This window comes from Triturus cristatus, chromosome 2_2 (assembly GCF_964204655.1).
Source record: "Triturus cristatus chromosome 2_2, aTriCri1.1, whole genome shotgun sequence".
NCBI lineage: Eukaryota > Metazoa > Chordata > Amphibia > Caudata > Salamandridae > Triturus > Triturus cristatus.
Window position 1 is genome coordinate 292,928,004 of NC_140582.1, and position 25,966 is coordinate 292,953,969.

The window sequence follows — 25,966 nt, forward strand, 5'->3', positions numbered from 1 at the left end:
CCCGGGAATTGGCGGAATGTCCAGCTGTGTGATAGCCATCTCCTACTGTGGGTAGGGTGGGGACTTCTACTGTAGATATGTGTGGGAACGAGCTTAAAGTGGGGATTCCGAGGATGTTCTTTCATGTATCAAAGCAATCTCAAGAATGTGCCATGTACAATAAACCGTGTAATAAAGCAATAAACTTGTGTATAAGAGGCCAGGCCTCAGAGATGTGGTTAGAGCATCTCGAGAAGATTCCCTGTGGGTCTGATCTGATGTGTTCTCCTCCGGAGAGAATAAACCTTTGTTTCCTGCCTTCCAGTCTTCAGCGCCTGCCTCTTTATTGGTAAATCATCGAATGGTATAAGAGGCGATTACCGCCGGGCAATACTTGAAAGGTTATCGACTGAAACTGCCGCTACCATTTAACAAACCCATTGTAGGTCGAGGAGTTCCTGAAGTGGCCTTATGTGGAGACAGCAATTCGGAACTAACGGAATGCAGGATGAGAGCATTCCCAGCATGGATTTGTACAACCTCACTCAAACTGACTCTTTTTTTGGATCTGGGAACTCAACTTTCCGATTTTCTGAATGCGTTCTTCTGAAGGATACGCCCTTGCTTCTCTCGTGTTCAATACTGCCCCTAAAAACTGTAGAGTTTGTGACGGTATCAGAGAGGACTTTTCCACCTTTACTTTCAAGCCTAGGGACACAAATAGCTCTCTGCAAGTTCTTAGTGAGTTCTGAGTGCAATGATATGTCGGACCTTTTATCAGCCAGTCATCTAGATAAGGATAGACCTGGTGTCCTTGTTGTCTTAAATATGCTCCCACTGGCGCCATGCACTTCGTAATCACTCTTGGTGCAGAACAGAGACCAAAGGGCAATACCTTGAATTGGTAGTGGCACCCGCCACCTCGAATCTTAGATACCGTCGGTGTTTGACGTGTATTGGAACATGGAAGTATGCATCTAATAGATCTAAAGATGTCATATAGTCTGTTCATCATTAGAAGATTCTCTTGCAGCGATAACATTCTGAAGAGTTGTTTTCGGATATACTTGTTAAAACCTCTTAGATGCATCACCTGCCTCCATTTTGTACTTTGTTTTTTCTTTATTAGGAAAAAAAGCAAGTAGAATCCTTTCCCTAGATAATCTCGAGGAACCTCCTCTATTGCCTCTTTTATAAGGATATTCAAAATCTCTTTCTTTAGAAAGGATAGATGTTGATGTTTCCTGGCCATGGGAGGTCGGGCTGGTGGTTTTTGAATGAATATTATGGCCGTGGTGTATAATGTCCAACACCCATTTGTCTCATGTTGACATCTATTGTTGGTAAAACTGAGAAAGGTAGTGGTTCTGTTGAGGTTTGTTTTCTGACGAGGTGGTTGGCGCCTTGAGAGTGTCACTGTCTCCTACCGCTGTCCTGGGATTTTCCTCTAACTAATGTCTTCCTTCTATTCGCCTGTTGATAGTAAGGCGTATTGTTCGATTGAAACTGTTGCTGTTTAGGATATTGCCAATACCCTTGTTGCTGGTAGGGTTGATACCTATATGATTGGAATGACGGCCTTTGTTGGTAATGGCCTTGTGCTCCTCTACCACGAAAGGACTGAAGCCTTTGCTGTTGAAGAATCCCTAAAGCACGTGCCGTGTCTGTATCAGTCTTAATTCCCTGAAGAGCCTCATCCAAGTGTTTTCAAAAATTATTTTCACTATCGAATGGCATATCAATGATCTTAACTTGAATTTCAGGCCGAAAAAGCGTGGCTTTGAGACAGCCCTGTCTTCGAAGTGCGACAGTTCCTGCCATCTGCCTAAAAGCCACTGATAAGATGTCCATGGCTATATCAATCATTTCAGAGGCTGCCCTAGCCCCATATTGAAGAATTTGTGTTGCTTCTTCCTTCTTATTCTCGGAAAGGTGAGATAGCAAAGGCTCTAGATCAGATCACATATGTCTGTCACTCGTGCTTACTATTGCCAAAACAATAGATGCTTTTATGGAAGCGGCTGCCATAAGCGCAAAACCTTTGCCTGCGCCATCCAGTTTTCTACCTTCTTTGTCTGGTGCAGCGAAACATGTAGCTGCAGGATTTCTAGAGCGCCTCTGCGCTACTTGCATGACCACTGATTCCGGTCTGGGATGACCTATCAGACAGGCCGGAGACGATTCTGGGGCCTTATATTTCTTCTCTAGTTTCGGGACTGGTGCTGAAATAGAAGCTGGGTTTCTCATAAGTTTTAGGCCTTCCTCCCATGTATAGCTCACCAAAGGGATGGTCCGAATTGACTTCCTTGCCGAATCTTTAAAATCATACAAGAAACAGTCTGCCTGTTTCACTGGAAGAGGAAAATAAAACCTTTTTGAGGCTCGCTCCATTAACTCATGGAAACCTCCAATATCCTCTGGCGGAGAATTTGCTGGGGAAGGTGAGGGTGAAGGAGATGACGGAGCAATATACTGATCCCATTCGTCATCCACAGGCTCTTCCTCCTGTGTCAACTCTCCTTCTTATGGTTGCTCTTCCACATCGCTCTCTATATAGTCATCTCTGATGGCTATTACTGTCGGGGGACGCATCTTCTGTGAGGCTTGCCGTGGTGCTGCCTTCTCAGCGGAAGGTATGCTTTGCGCCTTACTTGGAGTGTTAGGCAAAGGTGCATTTGCTTCCGGAAAGCGTCTATAAAAGTCTTTAATCATGTGCCTCAGATCCGTGACCAAGGACATTGGCACTGACATAGATTCTTCTCTGGGCATTGAAGGATTATCTTCCTCCTCCTCGTATTCATAAGTGTCCTGAAAAGTTTTGTACCGCTGTGATCTTGAAGGAGGACGATCTTTAAAAGAGAACTCCTCTTGCAAATATTCAGATTTTACCTTGAGTTGCGAGGGACTGTGCACAGGTCCAAAAGAACCTGCCTCCTCTGATTCCTGCATTTCTAACAGATGGGATGGTGGAAGCGGTGAGACTTTGCTCCAGGATGCCAATTCCGATGAAAGTCTTCCTGAATCAGGCATGACTGATGGTCTTTTTCTTTCCGTCGACGAGCCCGTCGGCGGTGGAAACCTTTTTAAAGGAATGGTCATCGACGAACTTTGTGTATTCAGCGACTTGACATCAACGAGGCCGTCATCGACGAGGCTGCCTTCGTTGTCAAAGTTGAAGTTCCTGTTGTCGACCACGCTGTCATCGTCGGCATAACCTTCGTCGACACCGTCACTATCATCGACGGAGTTGCCGTCAACGGGTCCGTCGACAGGGCCTTTTTCTCCACAGATTTCTTATGAGGGGTGTGAGGCACTGAAGAAAAAGAAGACTTTTTAGGAACCCCTTCAGGAGCAGGTAATTCAGGCACCTTGTCCTTAGATTTACTGACTTTCTGTTTTTTAGCATTATTTTTTGAAACAGTAGGCTCTAATTTCCTTTTTGGGGTAGAATGAGCCTCTTCAGTCTCTGAACCAGATTCTGATCTTGATTACTTCTTCTGTAGCTACAGAAGCAAACGTGCCTCTCTATCTTTGAGAGTTTTGGCAGAAAAGGTCCTGCAATGCTTACACTCCTTATGAATATGCTTTGGATTTAAGCAATATAAACAATATTTGTGGGGGTCTTCAGAGAACAGTCTAGCCTTCCCACAAGATCTGCAGGGTCTGAATAGTCTCTTCTTAGAGCCCTCAGACATCTTCCCAAATGAAATAAGTAACAACACCTTTTTTCCAGAGAAAGACTGAGATGAAAGCCCGGTCAAAAGTTCACCAGAGAGACAAACTGAGCAGAGCTCAGGGAGACTCCTTCTCACACGACGTGCGGTTAGAAATCTGAGGTATGGTGGCACTGCAGGGGATTGTGATCTCAGGGCTAGCGTCTCATTGGCTGACTTTCGGCCCATATAATGATGTTGATGGGTTACCAAAGTGTAATGCATTTGTATTGATTTTTATGGAGCTTTTCTTTTTAATGCTATATTTCTAATACCGTGAGACACCCACCATGACGACGGGGAAGATTCAAGCATGTGAATCTATGAAAGATTCAATGCTGGAGAAACACCCATCTTTTTCATTGGTTCCTCTTGCTGTCCTTCCTAAATGCCTGCTTTTCATTGGTTAGTATGCTTACTAGACCCTCCTTTTCTACTTTTGTAACCTCCCACGAGGACTGTCCCTGTTACATGTGCTGTTAATCTTTATGTTAATTTATGTGACTTGGAGAGCACTCTTTTCTTTTTTTTGCCTGCCTCTGCTTGTGCGTGTTATCTTTACTTTGGGCAGGCTGAAAGGTTCCCAGCCAAAGCATTAACCAGTGCTTCCGCTTCATGGCTGAAGCGCGTTCTGCACATGTTTTGCGCATGTTATTTTTTATTTCTTTAATTTATTTGTTTTTGTTGCTGTCATCGCTCGTCGCCACTCCCCGTCTACGTTCATGGTGGTCCTGACTTTGCAGCTCCCAGCTGCTCCTGCTGGATATTTTTTTTTTGTTTATTGGCATTCCTACCATTATTTTAGCGACTTTCGACCCACATGTATTTACATTCCATTTTTTATTTTTAAAAACAAAGCTTTACCTAGCTGAGACTAGAACCTGGTTCCCCAGATCCGAAGTCGGCAGCTGTGGTGGGTACGTCACAGTCTTTCTCCTGCTGGTTTACTTTTGCTTTTGCTTGGTAAGCTCTCAATTTGTAATATCAGTTGTGTGCAGCAGGTGGCGCCGTTGTATTACTTCATTTTCTTGTTATGGCAAAGCATCCTTAAGTTTCAAAGGACTGTCTGAGCCTTCAGGCTGGACCCTCTATAAGACACCATTAACAGTTTCTGCGTTATCAGCGGCACAGTTATGTTAGCTAGTTACAGGAAAATAACCCCAGCCTTGTGCTCAAATATATCGCACACTAATGTCAGGGACCACAGGGTGGGGAACTATTGCCAGGTTAAAATTTCATTAGTAAATAGTGATAACACATGTACAGACACAATCTGAACAAAATCATACAGTCAAACGGCCACATGCACAAACTACGCACCTTCATTTTGCACAAACTACGCACCTTCATTCCACACAATCATTATATCTATCTATCCACTCCACCCCACCCCTCCCTCCTTCCCCAGCTCCCTCTCCATCTCTCGGCCAACATTTTAACATATATCACAGGCTGGTAGGTTAAGAGCCTGGGACGTCTCAACCCACACTCCGTGCCTTTCACCTTTTTGTTTTGGAGGTCACATCGAAAACACGGTTGGGGAAAGCAGCCAGCGCTCTGAAGTTCATCATTCACATTAATAGCTTGACTGAGGGTTGAGCTGTATTGCTTGCGCTGGAGTAAACAGCAGTAATTTCAAGTAGCATATTCCCCAAAATGTACACTTGTGTTCACTGAGCACCCCAAAACCAAGCAGAAACCAGTAGTGATCTGCGCCAGTTCATCAGTGCACAGCGTCGACGCAGATGGTAAATAAATGGGTGCTGTAATTGACAGCTGTAGCTGTCACGTTTCAATCGCTATTGATTGGGATATAGGAAGAATTGCAGTTGATTTTTCAGTAATTTGGATTCTCTTCAAGTCGTGTGTGTATTCGACTTACGTGCTGTCAAATTTGCTGCTCTCGTTCTCCAGTTGGAATAGTCGCAGTATTTATTTGTCCTGAAACTTATTTTATGTCTGTTCTTTTCTTTCATTAGAAGGCATCCGCTGTTTTCTCCTCGTGCCTAGATGTTCTCTGTGAGAGATGGTTTCTGCGGATGTATTTTTCTTTTCAGCCAGGAGGCATGTCTCTCAGTGCACAGAGACGCTGGGGGGAGGGGGTGGGGGTAAATGTGGGTGTAGTGACAGGGTCACAGCTAAAAAACTGAATGTGAAATGGGCATGAGAAGTGCTCTGTTGGTGGAAGGTATTCTTATGTGCTGCTCAGGGCAAGTTTTTATTTTCAGTTCTGATAGCTATGCATGTGGGCAAACATTTTCAGTTCTGATAGCTATGCATGTGGGCAAACAATGTGCATCATCGTCTCTTGGAGACACACACCGTCATGCACTGCTAGTATGTTTCAAGGTGTCCGCTCCCTTTTTTTGAGGGGGGGAGGGGGGGGGGGTATATCACGCGAACTCAAACCGAAGGTATCAGAGCGCTTTACATGAGCACCAGATTTTTCCAGAATCACAGGATGTTGAGCGTCCTCGCAGAGGCTCAAACCTTAGTGGAAGGGACATTGTCACATAAACTGCCTGGAGCTTTTAATGGACTCGTTTGTGATGTGTAGCCTGTCTCAGGATAGGGTAGAGTGCAGCACAATTTTGAAGATGAACAATTACAACCACACCTTCCCAAACTAGTACATGAAGATCAATGCGGGTTTCTACAGAACCGCAGCACATCCCTCAATAATAGACGACTACACCACGTAATGACGGCCACCCCGCCTGCGTACCAGCTCGCAGGCTGCATAGCATTGGACCTGCGACAGGCCTTCGATTCCCTTTCCTGGGACTTTATGTTTGCGACTCTGCAGCGATTCGGGATACCAGACACATATCTTAGATGGGTCCACCTATTATATACCTCCCCGACAGCCAGAGCACGCACTGGCCGTTACATATCCGAGCAGTATTCTATTCATAGGGGCACCAGACAGGGATGTCCACTATCTCCGCTGCTGTTTGTGCTCGCGCTCGAGCCCCTGGCTATAGCGCTCAGGGGTTCAGCGGCCCAACTCGGTATTCCTGTCCACGGTACAGACCACTTGCTATCCATCTACGCAGATGACATATTATTGTATTTACAAGACCTAACAGCAAGCAACAGTCCCCTCCCCGCGATGTTTGCCACCTTTGAACGCCTTTCGGGTCTGGCCATAAACCCGGAGAAATCTACTGCATATTTCTTCCGGGACACACCATACCACAGTACTCTGCAATTTGGCGATTACATGCTGTCGGTGGCCCCCACCACCTTTAAGAATCTGGGCTTACACGTGTATAGAACACCGGCGGACCAAATCGACGGTAACATTGGGCGAGCAGTGACGGCATTGCGTGCCAGTGTGAACTTCTGGTCCTCGCAGCCTTTATCGGTGATGGGAAGAGTCGCCATCTCGAAGATGGTTATCTTACCCCGCATACTATATTATTTTGTAAATTTGCCTGTCGTCCTCCCACTGTCCACTTTTAACACACTTAATACTCTGCTGCTTAACCTCATTTGGGGCGCAGGCCGCAGGCGAATGAGCTTGCGGAGGCTACACCTAAGTACGCGCGGTGGGGGGCTAGGAGTCCCTGACTTCAGAGCCTACTATTATGCCAGTCAACTTCAGTGGTTATCGTACTGGACTGCAGGGAGAAATCTACATGAGTTCGGATTTACACCCCATAGATTAGACCGAGGGGAGCTGCACTCCTTACTGCTGCCTGGGGCAAAAATCCCTGTAGATGGCCCCCCCCTACTGACGACAGCTCTGCACTGCTGGAGAAGGGCACTGTCGTACACCTCACCGACCGCCCCTTATGCACCGAACATTCCCCTCTTAGGGATTCCCACGACACAAGGCAGACTTACAAAAAACAGATTGCGGGATTGGGCTGATGCAGGAGTGGACGACGTCGGGGCTTTCTTTGGAGATAGTACTTTGCTGGACCACGATCTCTTCCGACAATATACCGGTGCACCACCACGTTTATATTTGCTGCACGCTGCTGTGTCCCGCTATATTAAACACGCCTGGGCCCCACAGAGGAACGAACCCCCACAACACTCTTTGGTACATCTTATGTATTATATGGGGAAGGGGGGACACCTGGTCAGATGGCTGTACACTGGGATCCGAACACATGCAGCAATCCCACTCACGGCCCTTAGAGCACGCTGGTCCGAGGACTCCGGTAGTGCACTAATGGATAAAGCATGGGAATGTATGGTCGAACACCCCAAAAAAGTGTCGCGTAATGCAAGACTGAAGTTTATACAGACTATGATCCTCCACAGAGCATACCTTACCCCTGAGAGGATTCATCGTATATTTCCAGAATCCCCACATCATTGCCCCCGCTGCAGAGGGGAAGAGGCAGACTTCCTACATACGTTATGGTCCTGTCCCTGTCTTGGGGATTACTGGGTGGGGGTTCGGGATGCTTTGAGAGCAGTCACTGGACTTCCTGTCCCGGAAGACGCATTGTATTGCCTCGCAGGCCTCCGCAGACGCACTAAAGTACAGAAAGCACAGTTGCGGTTCGTAGACCTGGCCCTTATCGTGGCAGTGAGAGCCCTTACCATGCGGTGGAAATCTCCTAGGAGCCCAGCGGTGTACACGTGGCAGGGCGACATGGTGCAGTGGGGGAAGGCGGAGGGTGCAGCTCTTCGCAGAGAAGAGGATAGGGGACTCAGGAAACAACCCATTTCGATGGACTGGGAGGCTCTGCTGCTCAAGCTGGAGTCGCTACCCCCGGAGAATATCCCAACCCCGTATCACAAAGGAGTCCTATACGATCTCTTCGTGATAGATTTCGGGACTCAGACACACAGCTTTGCTAAACCCGAGGATAATGCTATTTTTGTGGCCTTTATTGTAACGCCACAGAGTGATAGTTGGTGAAACCGAAACTCGATTGACCGGGAGTGGGGAGTGGGCGGGCTAGGGAGGGAGGGGATGGTTTAATGAAGTTCGCTTGTTGCTTGGAATGTACTTATCTCCTATTGTTGATTTATATTGCCAGATCACTTACTTTGATGTTAACGACGCTATTGGGGATCATTGTCTCCGATTTTATCGTTTACGAAATGCCGCACATAGCCACTATAAGCCATATGTGTCATGTTCTCCACACAAAAGTAAAAGACTGTCACTGTAGAATGACTGATACATTTCAAATTTGCTAAAGTCATCAATAAAGTTTGTTAAAAAAGAAAAAAGAAGATGAACAATGTGTATGTGTATTCTTGGTAACTTTAAAATTCTAGCACCTGGAGAGTTGATAAAGGGGTCTTCTAGTCAGTAATGAGAAGTGGCTCTATGAAGTAGACCTGTTGTCATGAGAATGCATACCTATTTCCCAGTATCTTCAGCTACAGACCAGATATGGAGGTGGAGTTGTTGGCTGCATTTCTGTTTAACTGAGGGAAGGAAGTGAATTATGTGTTTCCCCGGTTAGTATGAGAATAAAAATGATGGCTCACATGCAGAGTGAAGGCGCAAATCTGAATTTGATCGCTCCTTTTTAGAACCGTCCTGAGGGTCTCCAATCTTACTGCAGCAGTTTACAAACATCCTAACAGACCTCAGGTCTTGGATGGCTTCCAGTATCTGGAGAAGATAGCAGGTCTTCAGCCTTTTCAGAACAGGCTGCCTCCCTAGTCATGTAGGCCTAGGATATACAGATCAGCACCAGGTTGCTGTTATAGTTAGTAGTTAAACTGAGCGTTGATTGCATGGGCTCAGTGAAAGAGCATTAATGTTTTGTTGGAGTTGGCTTGGAAGGGTTTGACATAAAGGAGAATTATTTCCTTTAGGTCTGTTACCTCCAAATGACGCCTGCCGGCAGACAAGTACCAGAGGGAGAACCCTAGTTGGTCTGTAGGTTACTGAGAGGGGTCCGACTGTTAATATCCTTGAATCTTAGGTATGACCCCCTTCATGACATGAAAAATGTGTCAGGTTTACTAGAAAGGTGGTCTGACAATGAAGATCTTTTGAGGAAGGATTTATCAGCAAAGTTTACAATGCTGTAGTGCCTTATTTCACGCACAAGAGGTTTGTTTCTGAAGTGCAGGTATTAGATTTGTCAGGATTTTAACCCCAGCTTAGGAAGAGGAATGGAATCCAATGAGCCAATATCAATTCTATTTCCTATTTGTCTTTGCCAGAACCTTGTATTGTCTAATAGAAATTGAACATGGTATGTGAGGGACTTTTTATAGACATCACGACCCAGAGGCATAAGACTTATTCTTGAGTGAACACAAATAAACAAATGTTTAATGTAATAGAAATTCACATGCTATAAAGTAATTAAAAGTACTTAAATACTTCCATGGGGAATTAACAATGGAGAACCAGAATTAAATTACAATTAGGGGTCCTGGTTTTATGGTATTTATTTTGTTTTACATTTCCGTCTGTATTTATCCATATTTATTTTTGGGCCATTTTATTAGTATTTATCCATATTTATTTTGTGGTTTGCGAATAAAATGGAGTCAAAATTGGTACATTTCCACATTTATTTAACTGATCAAAAGGCACTTGTACTTTGATGCTTGTCATGTTTTAGCAAATTTAGAAGGAAATATAGGAAAACACTACACCCACAGGTAACTATTACCAATTTACTACAAATATATATTAACATATGCCTGTATTTAAAGATATCTTAATCTGTTTTCAACTCCCCATGCTATCTATCTACTCATCTGTTGTCTTGGATTTCACAGCAGACAGCATGGAGAGTCACTCATTAGAAGCCACATTTTCAGTATTTTTCCGCTTTAAAAAATAAAAGACAGGAAACACTCTTTTTTCTGTCTGTATTTATCTGTACAAATCAGTACAAACGGAAAACTGGGAGCACTTATTATAATAGTTGTCATATGTCTTGACTACTAGCACAGGCTGCAGAGGCAACACATTTGCTCTTCTATGCAACAACAATCCTTTAGTACATGGTAATCAAAGAAAAAATAAAAACAATTAGCACTAGACATACGGCCACAGTATAAATACAGTGTGACAAGCTATAATGGTCAATTTGACTATTGAAAATGAGCTGAACGAAAGACCTTTGTCTTCAAGCCTCCATAGAACCATGAACTACAATAGTGCCAATACTGTGACAGGGGTCGTGGTGAGTAAACAAAAACATGCTATTAAGAAATATAAAGCACAAAGGTAAGTTGTTGGTATAGTGTTACTGTATTTTCTTGTTGATGCATACATCAGATAATGAGTGCACATTAATAACAATAGCAGAATGATCAGTGAACATAGCACTGAACTAGCCAACACATGTTTCGCAGAATTGCCGCTTCGTCAGGGCAAATTCAGCACATAAAACAAACAACAAATGAAAGCTCTCATGTTGTACTAGTCAGAAACCAATGTCCAAACTGACATGGAATATATTGCGTCCTGGATTCCATTTAGATTACATCCCTTTCATACAGGTAATTCCACTAGTCCAATGACACCGTTCCAAGGTTGAACAACCAAATAAGGCACTAAGACAAGTTTCAAAGAACAACCACTTCACAGGCAAGATGAATAGCAACAGCGCGCTCCTGCATAAACCTCCTTATTCAACAGACTGGGTCTGTTGAATAAAGAGGTTGGTTGTTCAACTTTGGAACCTTTCTATCTTGCATGTCTATGTTTACTCCCCACGATCCCTATCACCTTTAACGTAACTTCTGTCAGCTGGATAAACTGACAATTGTGGGTGAGAGTGCAGGGCCATTTCTCAATCGATCCACTTTTTCTCTACATACTATAATAGTACCAATAGATTCCTTCACTAGAGCCAGAGCTAGAGTTAATTTTCTCAGAACTGCAAAGCATACAGGACATGAAGATCAAGTTACTTTCCATTGGTAACGCATTTTCTGGTAGAGACAATATCTAGCTGCAGATTCCTTACCTTTGAATTCCCCAGGCGTCAGACTGGATCCGGAAACGTTCGCGTAAGCAGTACCCCTGCGCTCCATCGGGTGGCTTCGTTTGGTTCCGTGCATCAGCATCATTGGCACCGGAAGTGATGTAGCTGTCATCTATATAGGCGCCATCCAGATGCGCAGAGGTCAGTTACTTTTCACGACTTTCTAATCCAAGAGCACAGAGCCATGAAGATAAATGACTAGTGCATGTCCAAACTAGGGCCCTGAAAGGGGACCAACCCTAGCCCTAGAATTATGTCCGCAGAGCGGGGAGGCATACGTGGGTCTGTGATGACTCTGCAGCTAGATATTGTCTCTACCAGGTAATGCGTTACCGAAGGGAAGTAACTTGTTCACCTGATAGAGAATTTTAGCTTCAGATTCCTTATAGGGAGAATACAGTCTGAGGCGAGGCCGCATTCCACGGCCAGTTGTCGAGGTAGGGGAAGACTGCAACCCCTAACCTGCGCAGATGAGCTGTGACCACGATCATCACCTTGGTGAACACCCAAGAAGCGCTGGTAAGGCCAAAGGGTAGCACAATGAACTGAAAGTGCTTGTGACCTACCTTGAACAGCAGGTAAAACCTGTGGGCAGGCAGGATGAGGATGTGAAAATATGCATCCTGCAAGTCCAGCGCTACCAGCCAGTCTCCTTGGTCTACGGCAGACAAGACCTGAACCAAAGTAATCATCTTGAATTTCTCCTTTTTGAGATTGATGGTTCAGAGGTCTAGAATAGGACAAAGACCCTTGTTCATTTTGGATATCAGAAAGTAGCGGGAATAACAAACCTTGCCTACTTTTGATATCGGAACCCTTTCTATAGCCCTCTTGGCCAGGAGAGCTGTAACTTCCTCTCGGTGCAAGATCAGATGATCCTCCGCAAGCCGTGCTTGAGATGGAGGTGTAACGCCCTGAACGTCTCAGGATCGTTTAACAGACACGACAATGAGGACGCAACCACTTGTGAAGGGTTAGTTCTTTTAATGAAGGCAAATAAAATACAAAGAACAAACAAAAGTTATAGTCACTGGAATCCTCCAGGCTAAGTACGTTACCAGCCCACAGCACGGATGGTCCTAACCGTCCTCTGCATATACGCCGATCCCGGCGTATGCCAACAGAGGGCAGAAATGAAATGGCCGACAATGCCAATCGGTAGGCTGTGAGGGGCACGAAGAGTGTTGGGGAGAATCGAGGAGTCAGGGAAACACCCAGCCGGGGTCTCTACCTGAAGGGAGCAGCCGCTCAACCTCTTCCTCAGACTGCACCGGGACGCGGAGTCACCTCCTGGTGATGCGTCACCGATACCCCAATCACAAGCAAGAAGACTGAACCGAGAGCAGCCGCTCGATCGATCCTGTGGACTTCCGAGTCTGTAACGCGGCAAACACCTCCTGGTGTGCGTTACAGCTGGCAGTCCCTGTGTCTCTGGTCAGGCTGGGAGTTACGACTCCAACCAGCAAAAGCGCCACTGCACTTGGACTCAGCCGAGTCAAAAAGCGAAGCTCAATGGTTGACCGGTAGAGCTTCCGGGTCCTTCACAGGTGACGATGGGGCAAGACACGGCCCAGGGAGTAACGACTCGACCTACCTCCGTTCTTGCCTTACTGGAGCACCACTCCGGAACACTGCTCTTCACGAAGCAGGTACGTCGGTGTAAACACAATATCCGACAGCCTTGTACCTCCCGGTTCCTCCCTTTATAGGGCGTGTTTTCCTTGAGTTATGTAACAGCTCTCCTGTTTACATAAGGGCGTGTTTCCCTTGAGTTATGTAACAGCTCTCCTGTTTACATAAGGGCGTGTTTCCCTTGAGTTATGTAACAGCTCTCCTGTTTACATAAGGGCGTGTTTCCCTTGAGTTATGTAACAGCTCTCCTGTTTACATAAGGGCGTGTTTCCCTTGTATGACAGGAATTCTTGACAGTACATCCTCCCTCTCAGCGGCTCCCCACGGGTCCAGCGCTGGCAGGAAAACGCCGATGGAACAAGGAGACCAAGCGCGGAGCATGAACCCCTTCAGCCGGTTCCCATGAATGCTCCTCCGGGCCATAGCCTTTCCACGCAACCAGGTACCACAGCTTCCCCCTGCGCCATTTGGACGCCCGTATGCCCGACACTTCATACTCCACCTCCGACTCCACGCATACCGGCCTAGGTGTCCCAGACGGCTTGGAGGGTGCTGGTTTGAGCAATGATACATGAAAGACAGGGTGTATCCGCAATGACTGGGGCAAGCACACCTTCACGTTCACGGGACCCATACACTTGGTAATTCGATAGGGGCCCATGTACTTGGGATGGAACACACTGTTCTTTCGAAACCTCATGTTTCTTGTGGATATCCAGACGTAGTCTCCAGTGCGGTACAGTGGCCCGGGCCTTCTCTTCCTATCTGCCGCAGCCTTGTATCTTCTCTTGGCCTCTATTAGGACAGCCCTTGAGCGCATCAACATGTCTTTTATGTGTGCCACCCTGTCCGCTGTGGCGGGAATCCTGTCCTCTCTGAACGGATGTAGAAATGGCAAGAACCTGGGATGTTGGCCATAGTTGCTATAGAACGGAGATGACTGTGTGGAGCTGTGAGTGGCGTTGTTATAGGCTATCTCTGCAACCCATAGCAAGTCGACCCATTCTTCCCTGCCCTGGTCCACAAAACATCGCAGATACTGTTTGAGCGTTTGGTTCAGGCGCTCGGTTTGGCCGTCCGTTTGAGGGTGGTAGCTGGTGGACAGGGCGGTCTTAACATGCAGCGCAGTGCACCAAGTCTTCCAGAATTGCGCAGTAAACTGCGACCCCCGGTCCGACACGATCACCCCAGGTAATCCATGCAGTCGTACCACATTCTTTAGGAGTAGTGACGCCAATTCCCCGGCCGTAGGGACTCTCTTGCAGGGGATGAAGTGCCCCATTTTCGTCAAGTAATCCACCACCACCAGTATTGCCGTCATCCCCTGGTCTACCGGTAGGCCCACCACGAAGTCCAGTGATATGCTATCCCATGGTCTATCCGGGGTCGGAAGTGGATGTAAGAGCCCTTGGGTTCGGCCATGGTCGGCCTTCATGGTAGCACACGTAGGACACTCCTGTCCCCACCTCCTGACATCCACTCTCATGGTTGGCCACCAGAAATGCCGTCCCATGCTAGCCACCGTTTTTTCAAAGCCCAAATGACCTGCGCATGGAGAGTCATGGCACCAGATGAATGCTTGTTTCCTTAGCCTAGGCGTGGGTATCAATAGGCACCTGCCCTTCAGGGGTATCCCGTCCTTCCGCTGCCATTCTCTGTGACTGAGGAGCCACCTCCGCCATGCGAATGACCTGATCCCTCTCTTTATTCCCCTCAGGAAAGTATCCGGTTGGATAACCCCCAATACCATCCTCGGGGAAATGATGGAACGCTCGGTTGCAGGCAATGGTTCCTTAACTGCAGATTGACGGGACAGGGCGTCCGCCTTCCGGTTTTCCGGCCCCGGCCGATATGTGATGCGGAAGTTGAACCCCGCAAAGAAGATCATCCACCGCAGCTGCCTGGGAGAAATGTGTCTAGTGGCCGTCATGAACTGTAGGTTCCGATGGTCCGTGTACACCGATACCACATGTCTTGCCCCCATCAACCAATGCCTCCATTCGGTGAAGGCGTCCTTGATTGCGAGAAGCTCCTTCTCCGCAATATGGTAGTTGCGTTCGGCGTCGTTGAGTTTGCGGGACATGTACGCAACGGGATGAAGCACCCCTGTGTCGTGGTTGCGTTGGGACAAGATAGCCCCCAGCGCCACATCCGACGCGTCCGCTTCCACCACGTAGGGGAGATCCGGATCGGGGTGAGCCAACACCGGCGCCTTACCAAAGGCGCTTTTCAGGGCCTCAAAGGCTTTGTTCGCTTCAGGGGACCAGACAAACTCCTTGGACTTCCTCAGTAGCTGTGTGATTGGGGCCACCACTCCTGAAAATCCATCTATAAACCGCCTGTAAAAGTTGGCGAAGCCAATGAAACTTTGGACGTCCTTCACGCTTTGGGGCACCGGCCATTCTTTCACCGCCTTGATCTTTCGTTCTGCCATCTCCTGTCCCTCTGGACTCAGCATCACTCCGAGGAATTCCACGGATGTGACGTGGAAGTCACACTTGCTGAGTTTACAAAACAGCATGTTTTCCCTCAGCTTTTGGAGCACAGCTTTGACGTGGTGTACGTGCTCCTCCACACTGGACGAATAGATGAGGATGTCGTCGATATATACGACCACGTAGATATCCAACTCCTCTCTGAATACCTCATTCAAAAAGTACTGAAAGGCTGCCGGGGCGTTGCACAGACCGAACGGCATGACGAGGTACTCAAAAAGGCCGAACCTGGTCTTAAAGGCGGTCTTCCACTCGTCTCCGTCCCTCATGCGCACCAGATGGTATGCCCCTTTCAAATCCAACTTGGTGTAGATACGAGCTTTCTTGACCTGTTCCAGAAGTACACTGATGAGAGGCAAGGGGTACCGATTTTTTATGGTTATCGCATTCAATGCCCTAAAGTCCACACAGGCTCTCAGCTCCCCATTAGCCTTCGGGATGAAGAAGAGTGGCGAGGCGGCCGGAGACTTGGACGGGCGGATGAATCCTAGCTTGAGGAGTTTATCCAGGTACCCCCGGAGATGCACGTTTTCAGGCTCCGTCAGGGCATACAGCCTGCCGCTGGGAACGCTGGCCCCTGGCACCAGGTCGATCTGGCAGTCAAACTGTCTATGTGGTGGTAGCACTTCCGCCTTCACCTCATCAAATACATCCTCAAAACTGTGATAAGCCTGGGGGAGAGCCACATCTTTTTCTGCCGCTGTAGCCACCGTCTGACTCCCGCTCTCATCTGCGTCAAGGGATTCCGTTCTTATTCCACAATGCAGGATGCAATACGGTGACGTCATTTCGATGCGATGTGTTGGCCAATCCACAAAGGGGTTGTGTTTCTGTAGCCACGGCAATCCCAATATGACGCCATATTGGGGCGCTCGGATGATGTTAAAATCGATTTGTTCCAAATGGTTCCTCCCATATCTCATCGGAAGGACCCCCGTGTGCTGTCCGATGGGCCCCGTCACCAATCGCCTTCCGTCTACCGCATAGACGTCTTCGGGTACTGCTTTGGGAAGAAGCACTAGCCCTAGCCTGCATGCCTCGTTGTGGTCCATAAACATGCCAGTGGCCCCTGAATCCACCATGGCCACAACGGGTATCCACTGGTCATGCACTCCCACGTGCACAGTGATAAACAGGTGTCGTTGTCCCTTAGTGACCGAGTTGGAAAGTGAAGGGATGGATGAGTGACTCCGAGATGCCCCTTCTCTGGTCTTGGAGTCCTCTAGTTTTCCGCCGGTATGTCCACCACGGCTGTTACCGACCGGTTGGCCCGATAACGTGACGTCTTTGGTTTGGCAGGGCATTCACGTACGTAGTGGCCTTTTTTGCCACAATATAGGCACAATCCTTGTTTACGGCGTGACTCTTTCTCCGTGGCTGTGAGGCTCGCTCGTATTGCGCTGATGTCCATGGGTTCTCCCTTGGATGCGGTGGAAGTTTCAGGACTTCCCACCGTCACATAGGATGGAAGGGATTTTCCTTTTCTCCCATGATCCCCCTTTCTTTCACTTAGCCTATGTTCCAGCCGTAATACCAGGTTGATAAGGCCCTCACATGTCTTGGGTTGAGGGTCAATATGAGCCACGGCGTCCTTGAGCTCATCGCACAGCCCTTGATGGAAGAGCGCCGTCTGTTTAGCAACAGGCCACTTGGTTTCCGCAACCAGCCTTCGGAACGCGTTGAGATACTGCACCAGGTCGTTGGATCCCTGTCTCAACTCAAGCATTTCACGGTCCGCCGTGTACGAGTCAGCCCTTCTGTCGAATACCTTCAGGAATTCCTCGCGAAAAGCACCCCAATCACATAAGAGGGGGTCGTCCCTGCTCACCAGAGGTACGGCCCATTGTGCCGCGTTTCCAGCCAAATAGGATATAAGGAAAGCCACACGAGCCTGACTCGTGGGGAACGCCTTTGGTTTGCACGATAAATGTAGCGCCACTTGTGTGAGGAATACCTGCACTGTGTTAGGATCCCCACTGTACCTCTCTGGTGTTGCCAAGGGGATGGCTACCGGCATTTCCACTACTACCGCAGGGGTCTGGTTCGTGAGGGAGGTGCTGGGCGTGAGCGGGTCCAATTGGATAGCATCCAGTCTGGCTTTTACATCGGCTGCTTCTTGCCTAGAGGCAGCCACTTCAACTTGCATGGCCGCTAAAGCAGCCAGCACATCATCAAGTGTTGCCATGTCTGTTATCGACCGGGAGACAGTTAGTGTTATTAGGGTCGGATATTTTGTAACGCCCTGAACGTCTCAGGATCGTTTAACAGACACGACAATGAGGACGCAACCACTTGTGAAGGGTTAGTTCTTTTAATGAAGGCAAATAAAATACAAAGAACAAACAAAAGTTATAGTCACTGGAATCCTCCAGGCTAAGTACGTTACCAGCCCACAGCACGGATGGTCCTAACCGTCCTCTGCATATACGCCGATCCCGGCGTATGCCAACAGAGGGCAGAAATGAAATGGCCGACAATGCCAATCGGTAGGCTGTGAGGGGCACGAAGAGTGTTGGGGAGAATCGAGGAGTCAGGGAAACACCCAGCCAGGGTCTCTACCTGAAGGGAGCAGCCGCTCAACCTCTTCCTCAGACTGCACCGGGACGCGGAGTCACCTCCTGGTGATGCGTCACCGATACCCCAATCACAAGCAAGAAGACTGAACCGAGAGCAGCCGCTCGATCGATCCTGTGGACTTCCGAGTCTGTAACGCGGCAAACACCTCCTGGTGTGCGTTACAGCTGGCAGTCCCTGTGTCTCTGGTCGGGCTGAGAGTTACGACTCCAACCAGCAAAAGCGCCACTGCACTTGGACTCAGCCGAGTCAAAAAGCGAAGCTCAATGGTTGACCGGTAGAGCTTCCGGGTCCTTCACAGGTGACGATGGGGCAAGACACGGCCCAGGGAGTAACGACTCGACCTACCTCCGTTCTTGCCTTACTGGAGCACCACTCCGGAACACTGCTCTTCACGAAGCAGGTACGTCGGTGTAAACACAATATCCGACAGCCTTGTACCTCCCGGTTCCTCCCTTTATAGGGCGTGTTTTCCTTGAGTTATGTAACAGCTCTCCTGTTTACATAAGGGCGTGTTTCCCTTGAGTTATGTAACAGCTCTCCTGTTTACATAAGGGCGTGTTTCCCTTGAGTTATGTAACAGCTCTCCTGTTTACATAAGGGCGTGTTTCCCTTGAGTTATGTAACAGCTCTCCTGTTTACATAAGGGCGTGTTTCCCTTGTATGACAGGAATTCTTGACAGGAGGTATGGGGGGGGAATCGGAAAGGGAGGGAGTAACCCCTCCGAATGAACTGCAAGCCCCATTTGTTTGATGTTATGGACTGTCAGTGAAGCAGATGATGTTAGATTCTACCTCAGACTAGGAGGACTTATAGGCTGCATCTGATAGGGGTTTGGTGGCGGATAACTTCTTGCTACCATTATAAATGGGTCCGGAATGCACCATGTCCACGTCCTCTCACAACTAGGGAAGCCTGCGCAGGACAGTGGCCGGGATCTGGTTAGCGCGGGGCATGCCCCTTCTATAGCCACAAAAGAAGCGAAAGGCAGACTGAGGGTGAAGTATCACTGACAGGCCCAAGGACTTGGCCGTAGCCCACGTGTCCTTAAAGCGCTCCAGCGCAGAGTCTACCTTCTCTCCGAAGAGACGAGTCCTATCGAACGCATGTCCATGAGGTTGGCCGGAACATCCCCAAAAAAGCCAGATGTTCTCAGTCAGGCATGGCATGGTAAGGCTACTGTCGATGGAGCCGCTCTGCTCAGTGGGTCAGTGGTATACAGACCACACCTAATGGTGAATTTTGCTGCATCCCTTCTGTCCTTCACTGCTTGGGAGAGGATAGCCCGGGCCTCTTTCGGGACCTGCAGCAGCTCTTGCGCAACCGTCTCCCAAAAGGAATGTGGTGTTCACCGACCACAAAGCCAGGCTGGCAGAAAAAAACATCTTCTTCCCAAGTATGTACAGCCTCTTGGATTCCCTGTCCCGGGGGGAGCGGAAGGGAACGCGCCATGGGAAGTCGAGGCATGGGCCACCAAGCTCTCAGGGGTGGGGTGTTGGATGAAAAAACAAGGATCAACCGGGGCAGGGGAATGGTGGCAGGCAATTGTCTTGTTCACATGAGCCCCTGTGCAAGGCTTGGACCAAGTTCCTAGAAGATCAGTAAGTGGTTCATTAAAGGGCAATAGGGGTTCGGATGAGGAATCCTCAGAATGAAGCACTTCGGTCTTGATCACCACAGAGGGAAGTTCGAGGTCCAGGACCTCTACTGCCCTCTTCACTACCAGTGCATAAGACGCACCCTCCTCTGTAGCCACAGTAGGTGGAGAGAGCATACCAGTATCTGGAGAGGTGTCCAGTCCACAGGCCTCTGCTAGTTCCTCATACTAGTCCAAAGCCTTACCATGGATGACCAACTGGTGTCCTAAACGATCCAGTGGCCCCTCCCACTCTTCCCCCATTCCTGTATGCTCCACAAAATGCTGAGGCAACGGCCTATAGCCACTGGGCTCTGTCGGTGCCGGATCCGGTATCGACCAAAGCCGCTCTGACTCCAAATCGTCTGGGCTAAGAATGGTGCTGGCGCCGCCGGTGAGCACCGGGAGCATCAAAGTCAGGACCGACACCAGAGATGGTCGCGTTGGCACGCCAGGTGCCGATCTGGATCCGAGATCGGATCCATAAGACCCCCAACGGAGCCAAGGCCGGAGCCATCGGACCGGGACCTGATGGGTCCTTCTCTGATCCTGTGGGGCCCAAAGGTGCTCCAGAGGGGTAGGCCCGCTCAAAAACTTGCCGCATGGCCTTGTAAAACTCCTTTATTTGAGCGGTTTCGCTCCGGCTCCCGGAAACAAGGGGAGGCGCAGAGTCGGACCTGGCAACAGCTTCGCAGAACCGTGCCTGGAACGTCGATGTTCCCCACTCATCTTGCCACTTTTTGCGGACGAGGTGAAGTCGAAGTCCATTTAGCTTTCTTCTTGTGCCTCTTCCCCCAGTGTCCCGAGGACCTCGAGTGCGACGAACAGGACTTGGGGCTCCTGGAGTGGTTCTGCGACCTTCTCTTCGATCTCAACCGAGACCTGCTAGGAGTTATGCTAGATGGCATCGACTGCCGGGCCGCAGGCAGCTTTAGGGACCACTCCCTCCAAGTTTTCGGTGCCATGGCCCAGCAGTCTGAGCATGACTTCGAGTTATGGTTGCACTCAAGACACCATAAGCACACAAGGTGTGGGCTGCTAATCGACATGGCGCTGTGACAAGTGCCACATGGCTTAAACCTTACCTGCCTGTAGGACATTCTCGACACACCTCAAAAAATATTTGACAAAATGCTGAAAACATTCTGTCAAAAAGAGAAAGAGGGGAAGCTCTTACTGGCACGGAAAGAAAAGATTGGACATATGCGTGCCTGGGTGGCGCCTATATGGGTGACTACTGTTAGAAATGGGGTTTCTGGCTGGCTAGGGCTTGCGCCTAAGCCAGGCAGAAACCACCACTCCAGTCAGGGCAAGGGAGTTACAAGCTGAAGATAACCCCTTGGTAGCTTGGCACGAGCTGTCAGGCTTAACCCAGAGGCAATGTGTAAAGCGTTTGCGCAACACACACACAGCAGCAACACACTAGGCACACCACAAATGGAACTCCACACAAGGTTATATATAAAAATAGCCTTTGTATTATCCAAAACACATTAGAATAGTAATCACTTAATATACACTGTGCCAACTGGCACTAGGTAATATTTACAGGGGATTATATACACATGACAGGGCCAATAGGGCCACTGTCAGAACCATCACAAAGCACAAATCGTAAATGTAGAACACAACCAGTAACTACTGGCAAAACACTGTACTCATCATTATATCCTGCAACATAAATCATATTATGCAATCAGCATCACATCAGGCGCAAAACACATTATGCGCCAACCTCATAAGCATAAACACATTATGCAATAAACCTCACCAGCATAAACACAGTATGCAATAACCTCATAAGCATAAATCACCTTAGGGCCTTGCGCCCTACCCACCTCCAACTGACCCCCTGGCCAACTGGCCTGCTCAGAGGGCTCCAATGCCCTATGTCCCAAATGTCAGGACGGCTGCCACTGCAGCAGAATTAAAAATGCGTAATTGCACTGGCACCACGGTGCCTCATGGGTCCCCACTGGGACTTCTAACAAATGCTTTGGCCTAAACGTTGCAGCTGCCGTTAATTGCGGTGCAGCTGTGAAGGTAACTGTGGGCGCTAGCACTCATGGTGCCCTCTGGGACTTTACCAACAAATATGCCCACTGTTGCAGCTGCCCGCTACGGCGGCGCAGCTGGGGAAAATAAATCAGCACTGGCACTAACGTGCCCTGGGTCCCCCACTGAGACTCTTTGAACAAGTGTGCCCCAACGTTGCAGTTGCCCGCTACGGCGGCGCAACTGAGAAAATAACTAACAAGAGGCACAGGCACCACTGTGCCCTCTGGGCCCCCACTGGGGCTCTGAAAAGGAATTTGACCCCTGTTGCAGCTGCCCGCTACGGCGCAACTGTGGAAAATAAAGCAGCGCTGTGCCCACGTGAGCCCCACTCACTGGGCTCTGGTTGGGGACTCCTCCGGTCCCGGGCGGCAAGCATCAAGAGAGCCCCCACTCATCGGGGACTCCCCTTCTGGCGGTGTACGCGGGGCTCCCTCTACTCACGGGAGCCCCGCCCGTCCACAGGCTCTCACTGGGCTGGTCCTCCGGCTGGCTGCGCTGCTATTGGCGGCCCCAATAGCCTCTTTCTGTTTTGGCACCCCCCCCCCCCCCCCCAGAGTCAGGCAAGGCCGCCTGGCTTTCTGGTCAGACCGGTGGCTCCGTTCTTGGCCACAATGTGGGGTGGGCACCCGCTCGAAAGGAAATCACAGAAGCGGGGTGGGCACAAGCCAACACCACAAAAATGCGGGGTGGGCACCCGCCTCTTAAATATTCATAAAGTGGGGTGGGCACCCATTCGAAAGGCACAATGCGGGGTGGGCACCCACCAAAATGCAAGTTGGGCACCCGCTCGGCTGGCAAAAGGCAGGGTGGGCTCTCGCTGCAGAAAAACGGCAAATGCGGGGGAATCCCCACGTTGGGATTCCTTCTATAAGTGCTGCAGCTCCGCACTGCGAAGCCCACGCTCTTCTTTTGGCCAAATCAAAATATAGCGCTCACGAGGCGCTAGGTCCTGCACAGTTCAGGGGGCAAAGCTGGGCCCAGGCAGGCCAGCACACAGGGCCCTCCAGCAGGGAGGCAGTATCTCGTGGTGGTTCCTCCTGGTGCCCAGCAGCAGCAACAGGCCCCCCAAGTCACAGGAACACCACAACATCATGGGGTCACAGCCCCTATATTTATATTCCACATTCCTTTGTCTGCAGTACAGGGCTTGGGGGAACCAGCAAAAACTGGTTCAGGGGGGAATTGGAGCACTCTGTTTACCAGGCTCCTCTTCCTCTTTGTCAGGTGGGGGCTCGGTAATCAGACACACCACAGGGAGCGGAGCCAGCATTGTACAGGGCAGGCACAATCCTATTCAGGGTTAGGGGACTACTCCTCCCACTACTCCAAATGTAGATGTCCTATTCAGCCTAGTGCTGACTCACCCTGCCCCTCCTGGAGCCACACACACCTCTCAGTCCCTGTCACTCAAAAGCCAGACATGCAATTCACATCAAGCAGGCAGACACATAGCACACACAAATGCCAATTTCTAAAAGTGGCATTTATAAAATAGTTATAATTAATCTGCGCACACCATTGGCAAGCATTTATTATTACCATTCAAAATATACTAAACTTGACCACGCTGCTCCTCTCATATCGGGAATAACCACTGAAACACTTATCAGGGAATCCCCAATGCATTCCTATGAGAGGGCAGCCTCACAGCAGTGAGAAACCAAAATGGCTGTTTTTCACTTCCAGGACATGTCACGCACTCAAGGTACATGTCCTCTCTTTTACCTACAATGCCCCTGCCCATAGGGCTAGCTAGGGCCTACCTTAGGGGTGACTGACATGTAGTAAAAGAGGGGGGGTCACAGACATGGCACACACTTTAGGTGCCACGTCACAGCGGCAGTAACACTGCGCGCACAGACCCTGCAATGGCAGAGGCCTGAGATAGGTTTGCAAGGCTACTTTGGTGGGTGGCGCAATCAGCGCTGCAAGCCCACCAGTAGCATTTAATCTACCAGCCCTGGGTATATGGGATACCACTTTACAAGGGACTGACAGGTAAAATAAATAGGCCAAACAGGTGTAGACCAATTTTACATTATGTAACACAGAGAGCAAACGCACTTTACACTGGACAGCAGTGCTAAAATGCCCAGAGGCCTGAAACCAACAGCACCATGTCAGAGAAAAGGCTAGGAGAAAGGCAAAAAGTTTAGGGATGACCCTGCGAAAAGGGCCAAGTCCAACAACTACAAAGTCACTTCTGGCACCAAAGACAGCGCGCGGAAACTAACAAAGCCACCCGATGACGCGCAGGGGTACTGCTCACGCAAAAGTTTCTGGATCCAGTCTGATGCCTTGAACATTCGAAGGTAAGGAATCTGCAGCTAGAAGTCTCTATCAGATTTAGGAAGTAGAGAGGGGTGAGAGACAAAGGTGTGTGAGAGGTGAAAGTGAGAGAGAGAACGAGCTGACAACTTTACAATATTTGGGAATTCCAGAAACATATGTTAGATCTGGAAGCACTGAAGCAAATTAACTTCAACACTGAGACAGTATGAGAATGACAGCTGAGTAAAATTATTACCAGGGTACTACAGAATAAGACACTCAAAGCAAGAGATCTTACCATCAGCAGTTTCTCATTTGCAACTTTCATTTGGAAATAAGTGGCTTGCTTTTCCTGTGACATATTTCTGATGATGCCATCCGCTGCCTGTTTCTCACGCTCAATATCTTCTTCCACTGCTCTTATAAGGTCTTCTTTTCTGTATCAGAATTTAAAGATATGGGTACACTTGACATGTGAGCTTGTCACAAATGAGAGGCTTAACCCTCCAATGTAAACATCAGAAACGAAGAAAACACTGATGAAATAAACAGGAAAATAACAACATAAATAAGACTGAGTGAGGTAAAGAAAATAATTATTATAAGGGTACAAGTGGAGTCAATCAAGAGCCAGCAGAACATATAAAGCAACCTTTATTCTGATACAGGTGCCATTAATTCACAGCTCTCTTCCCATGACCTGGGAACATCATATGGAAAATGTGTACCACCTTGTGAGAGTGAAGGAAACTTCCCATGCCTTAAAACCAAAGTTGGTCAAAACTAGTACCATACATGTGTACCAATCCATAAATGCAATCAGCGCACCTCTTAAATGCAAACTGCACATTCATCTCAGCTTCTTTCATAAGGCAGTTAGTTGGAAGGGCATACTTGAGGAGGGATTTGAAAAGAGAGATTTGTTCATGAAAAAAGGGACAAGTGGTTTGAGAGTGACCATCTCAGAATACTTCTTTTGCTGCTAATTGTGCCTCACTCTTATCCTCATCATGTGGCAAAAGATTGCGAAGATAGGCAGTAAGGGGTAACAAAGACAACACTGGACAGCGTATTTCTAGAGAAACAGGTTTCTAACAACACCCAAGCCATATTGTGCACAGTTTCAGGAAGATGCATCTCAAGAGTAATTCCTGAAAAACGTGTGTGAAGAAACCCACTGTGCTGCCATACTAGTTCTCTTAAACTACCATGATCACAGAATGCCACATATTCTACCTTGTTTCTTGACATGTATCTACAAAAAATACTATTGAGAAGTGGAGAATCATAAAGCTTGTAAGAATCAATTCATCTTGCTATAGTAGATTTGTATGTAAATCTGTGAACCTACGTTCTGAGTTGAATAAGAATGGGGCAGTAGAACACTGGCAGGTGGGCATAAAGGAAAAACATAAAAGACTGATATCAAATTTATGAAGAATCTTTTGAGCCAAAAAAATAAGATCCAGTGAAAAATAAAACAAGATAGCTTTATTTGTTAATGTCTAAATACATTAAGATATTAAAAATAAAGGAAAAGAAAGTTATTTGTAGTTCTAGTTCTTCGCTGAAGGTATACTCACTGAATTTTTCAAAGAACAAAGAGAAACTAAACGCACTTGCAGGATCATGGAACACATTCTTTAAAAATAGGTTTAAATGTTAAAAAAATA

General features: G+C 48.3%; 1 protein-coding gene across 1 annotated transcript in view; it reads right to left on the reverse strand.

Moving 5' to 3' along the window:
* Window positions 1–25,966, reverse strand: part of IFT74 (intraflagellar transport 74) — a 508,298-nt gene that overhangs the window by 251,816 nt on the left and 230,516 nt on the right. Inside the window, exon 9 of the mRNA XM_085641333.1 lies at window positions 24,592–24,730. Coding sequence (XP_085497459.1) covers window positions 24,592–24,730 — 139 coding nt within the window. The remainder of the gene's footprint in view (window positions 1–24,591; window positions 24,731–25,966) is intronic.